The 4,669-nt window shown below is 40.9% G+C and overlaps 2 protein-coding genes across 2 annotated transcripts; both read right to left on the bottom strand.

Moving 5' to 3' along the window:
- Positions 1-2,503: 2,503 nt before the first annotated feature.
- LOC132758948 (octapeptide-repeat protein T2-like) lies at positions 2,504-2,974 on the bottom strand. Its single transcript, XM_060750656.1, has one exon. The coding sequence runs from the start codon at positions 2,972-2,974 to the stop codon at positions 2,504-2,506; it is 471 nt and encodes a 156-aa protein (XP_060606639.1).
- Positions 2,971-4,030, bottom strand: LOC132758947 (octapeptide-repeat protein T2-like). The gene is made up of 3 exons (XM_060750655.1): positions 3,947-4,030; positions 3,164-3,512; positions 2,971-3,119 (listed from the first exon to the last, which is right to left on the bottom strand). The coding sequence occupies exons 1-3, from the start codon at positions 4,028-4,030 to the stop codon at positions 2,971-2,973; spliced, it is 582 nt and encodes a 193-aa protein (XP_060606638.1).
- Positions 4,031-4,669: the final 639 nt, after the last annotated feature.

Genomic DNA, 4,669 nt, shown 5'->3' with positions numbered 1-4,669 from the left:
GATAAGACTTTCTGTATAATTTTCAGTAATTGTGGCCAATGTTGTACTTGATAAACCCTTAAGTAATTTAAAGCTTTAGCATTTAGGCTTTCAAATGTTATATGTTGGTTAAAGGAAATTTTTTATCATTAGATAATTTACCTAAAAATTTTAGCTCAATCAATACTGGAATTTTAGGAAAACATGTAAGTTCAGGGTCATTATGTTGTTCCGCAAATCGACAGAAACTGAACACCATTGAGTTTTTGACTTGAAAATTAACAACCGAATTTTCTATTGCCACTTTAGAATTTAATCTAAATTTTGGTTGAAGTTGCCGTTCCTTGTTCTTCATACTTTCGATCGATGCAGATAAAGAAACGTCTATTATTAAGAGAACAATCTAGCTGGTGTAAGAAAGCCGCTTTTAGGAATTTTTATTGTTTGTATTTTAAGGCCAAAAGTGTTTAACAGAAAGTAATGCTTCCTGTTGAGGAAACAACTTGTTACTTGTTGGCTGGTCCTGAGAAAAAGTTTGAACCAAGTCTTACTTTAAAATGCCTATGTGTTAAAATCAGAAGAAATGAAAAAGAGAAGTCTGCCATTAAGTCCAAGCATGCCTTTAAATCTTTCAGGATACTAATTTCCAAGTCAGTGCCGGTAAGGCTTTCTCAAAGATCAAAGAAAATTGATACAGGTGTTGTTTCATTACAAAGGCTTCTCTAATAAAACGTCTTAAGTCTATACAATTTAATCGGTTTGTCTTCGCTGTTTTACAAAACCTGACTGGGAAAATAAGTTGATAGATTTTTCTAGGTACCAAAACTACGATTGTTTATCTTCTTTCGATGTTTTGCGAGGCAACTTGTTAGTGAATTGGAGATAAGTTCTGTAGGGATCAGTTGAATCTTTTCCAGGTTTGGGGATACGGATAACCAACGCATTTTGTTTCAAGTGCTTGTGGAAATCACCAGATACCAATTTTGTTACAAAAATTTAAGAAGCAAGTCTTATTGGATTGGGTGGTTAAATGATTAGAAACTGGTTGTAAATTAATTTCGGCCGGGCCTGACAGCACTATCTTTTGCATTTGTTGATTGAAAAATTAATCATCAAGTAGAGAAAAAGGATTATAGTCTTCGTCGTTTGGTGAAGTAAACTTATATGTCTTTCTCAGCTTTACTGTTATAGTTGTTGAAAATCTATTTTGCAATAATTGCTTTGAGAAGAGTTCTATTCAAAACGTTGTTAGCCAAAGTTTCTTGCAATAATCCGTTTTTTTTTTGGCATAATTGCATCATCTGTTTTTAAGTGAACAGTTGGCTCTTTTTTTACTTACCACTTATTTTTCGTTTACTGCAATCCTTACTTTCCTGAATAGGGAGTATTTGAATTTAGTGGTTGAACATAGATTGCCGATGATTAGCGTTTTTAGGATTGAGCACTATCTTCAGCTTTGGCTCTAAATATTCTATTTTCAAGGTTTTCTGTTGGTGGGCTATGTTCAACTTTTTTGAGGAGCTTTAGGTAATACGAAGCGGCTTTTTTACATTCATCGTTAAACCATGGTTTTTTGAATTTTGTTACTTTTTATTATTTTGTTTTTAATGGAATAACTTTTGCAGGCAATTGTATGTAATGCTGAAGAGAAAATATTCAGCTATAATCAGAGGTTTGAATCAAATTTCATTTTTGGTTATAGATTAATGAACAGAGCCTAGTAAATGTTTCCCAATCTGCTTCTTTTTAAATTTAAAAATTTGACGTCCTTCATTGTTAGATATTTGATGTTAGTAACAATGGATAATGATTCATTTGCCCGTAGCTGGTCAAATTCTAAACTTTCCAATCGAAGTCCAAGTATAAAACCAGGTGGACAATCGAGAGGTCGATGCAGAAAACGTACTGTAAGCTGGATGTAATATGTAGGTGACCGTATTTTAATATACAAAGCTGAAAGTTACTATCAATTTTTCAGTATGTATTACCCTTATTATTGTTAGATGGTACGCCCCACATGATTGTGAGCACTTAAAGGTCGCCTAACAAGTTAAAGGTGATGTAATTGTCGAACAATACTTTCAAGTTCATCACTTGTTACCGTATTACTATTGAGAGGAAAGGTAAAAGAACAAATTATTAGTGGTCGAATGTAAGCGTCACCTGCACAGCTAAAGCTTGCTAATCTTGTGTTGTTTAATTCTGTCTTTGAGAAATGCAATTTGTGCAATGCTTGTTACACCTGATGTTCTGGCGTTACCTAGTGCATAATATAATCTATAAGTGTATATCTATTTATAGAGATATTATTCTTAGGGATAACATTAGTCTCCTGAAGACATAATACATTTGGACGAGAATTTTGAATAGATAGTAAAAGTGTCATTAACAATCTGATTAAGACCTCGGCCCAATTCCATTGTAGGGATTAGATGCTTCTATAATCATAGTTTAAAAAATATTTATATTAAGTAGGAAACTTTATTGGATTTCTGGCATCCGGAGTTCGAGGAGGGAGAGGCTATTAATCCTTTCCCCCTCCTCTCTCTCCTTTCTCCCCACTCTCCTTCCCTCCCCCTCTTCTTTTCTTCACCCCCCCTCTCCTCCTCACCTCCCCCTCCTCCCCCCCCCCCCTCTCCTTTTTCCCCCCTCTCCTCCCTCCCGCTTCTCTGCACTCTTTCTCGCCTCCCCCTCTTCTCCTCTTCTCTCCCCCTTCTCCTCCCCTCCTCCTCTTTCTCTTTTCCTCGCTCTCTTCTCTCTCCTCTTTTCCTTCCTTCTCCCCCCCCTTTCTCCTCTTGCTCTCTCTTTCTCTTTTTTTTCCTCTCCCCCTTTGTCCTTCCCCGCTCTCCCTCCTTGCTCCTGTTCCCCTCCCCCCTCTCCCTCTTCTTTTCTCTTTCTTCCCTGTCCCTCCCCCTCTCTTTCTCCTCTCCCCTCCTTCCCTCCCTCTTCCCCCCCTCCCCTCCTTGCCCTCCTCCTCCCTCCTTCTTCTTCTCATCTCATCCTCCTTCCTCTCCTCCGCTCCCTCTCCCCCTCCCTCTTCTTTTCCCCCTTTTCTCCCCCTCTCTTCCCCTTCTTCTTCCTTCCCTCTTTTTTTTCTCTCTCACCTTCTCTTTCTCTCTCCCTCTCTCTCTTCTTCTCTCTTCCTCTCCTCTCCCTCTTCTCCGCCTCCCTCCTCCTTCCTGGCTTTGTCCCTTTTTTCCCTCCCCCCTTCCCCTTCTTCCTTCCTCCCTCTCCCTTTCCCCTCCCTCCTTCTTCCCCCTTCCCTTTCCCTCTCTTTCTTCCTCCTCCCTCCCTTGTTCCCTTCCTCCCTCTCTCCTTTCTTCCCCCCTTCTTCTCCCCTCTCTTCCCCTCTTCTTCTCCTTTCCCCTCTTCTTCTCCTCTTCTTCTCGTCTCCTTCTTCTTTTCTTTCCCCCCCTTCTCTTCTTTTCTCTCCTCTGTCCCCGCCTCCTCTCTTTTCCCTCTTTCCCTCTTTTTTCTCTCCTCTCTCTCCCCCCTTCCCTTCTGCCTCTCTCTCTCTCCCTTCTATCTTCTTCCTCCAACCTTTTTCATCCTCTTTTCTTCCTTCCTCCTCCTTTTTCTCCCTCTCCGCTTCCTCTCCCTCTCTCCCCCTCTCTTCCTCTCTCAATTCCCTTCTTTCTCTCTCCCCCTCTCTCTCCTTTTCCCTTCCCCTCCTCTCCCTCTTCTCCCCCTTCTTCTCTCCTCCCCTTCCTTTTTCCCCTACCCCTCCCCCCGTTTTTTCTCCCCTCCCCCCTCCTCTCTCCCCTGGTGTCGTGAAGTAGGTCGAACCGATTTTCTGTGTTGATCGGGTTCCGCGTTGCTTTTTTCACCCGATCTGTGATGACAATTCGTTCTTTAGAAGATTGTTTTTGATAAACTTTCTCAGACGATGCTATTTGATTGTTTGCAGTTTGCTTCTTTGGAGATGACTTTGATGGTGACTGAGTCTGCACAGAGGTAGACTGTTTACTTTGTGAAGCTGTTTGATTTTTGGTAATGGTAACTTAAGTGGCGTGCATTGGCATAAGTTGACTTGTACTGCAGAGTCAACCATCTTAACAGACTTTGTAACTGCAGCTGAATACGACAGATGTTTTGGTCCTTGTGATTCAACAAGCTTTCGTGCATCTTGAAAGGAAATATTTTGCGTATACTTCTGACGAAGAATTTCCTTTTCCTTTAACCACAAGGGGCATGACCGGGAGGTGGCGTAATGCTCTCCTCCACAATTTTCACATTTAACAGGAACGTTACAAGTCTCATTTTTGTCATGGTTTGAGCTACATCTGCGGCAAATAGTCTGCCTAACGCAATTTGATTCATGGTGACCAAATTTGAAGCATTTGTAACATTGTATTGGGTTTGGAATGTAAACCGCAACGCGAACGTTAAGGTAACCTACTCGTATAGATGATGGGAGAATGGGTGTGGAGAATGTTAGAATAAGGCTATTCGTTGGCAGTCGTTTACCATCTCTTGTAGACTGAATGCGCTTGACATTTGACACCTGCTGCGATTTTAACTCTTCAGCAATATCTGCTTCTAGCATTCCAGCAAGGTCAGAACATCTGATGACGCCCTTGCTGGAGTTTAGAGACTGGTGTGGTGTGGCAGTTGTTTAAATGTTAAAAAAGCTGGTACATTTCAGAATAATGTCTGATTGTTGTTTCCGCTCTACCTCTATCAAGAGTCC

Source organism: Ruditapes philippinarum, unplaced genomic scaffold, assembly GCF_026571515.1.
Source record: "Ruditapes philippinarum isolate M1 unplaced genomic scaffold, ASM2657151v2 ctg8203_1_1_1_1, whole genome shotgun sequence".
NCBI lineage: Eukaryota > Metazoa > Mollusca > Bivalvia > Venerida > Veneridae > Ruditapes > Ruditapes philippinarum.
The sequence above is the reverse complement of the archived record's forward strand: the minus strand, read 5'-3'. Positions and strand labels throughout refer to the sequence as shown.

Excerpts from the sequence above, each read along its gene's own strand:
- LOC132758948 (XM_060750656.1), bottom strand. The coding sequence starts at position 2,974 with ATGAGAAGAAGAAGGAGGGAGGAGGAGGGCAAGGAGGGGAGGGGGGGA.
- LOC132758947 (XM_060750655.1), bottom strand. The coding sequence starts at position 4,030 with ATGGTTGACTCTGCAGTACAAGTCAACTTATGCCAATGCACGCCACTT. Across the intron at positions 3,513-3,946 it reads AAATCAAACAGCTTCACAAA|GAAGAAGATAGAAGGGAGAG; the intron begins GTAAACAGTCTA and ends AAAAGGTTGGAG. Across the intron at positions 3,120-3,163 it reads GGAGGGAAAAAAGGGACAAA|GAGAGAAGAAGAGAGAGAGG; the intron begins GCCAGGAAGGAG and ends AGAGGAGAGGAA.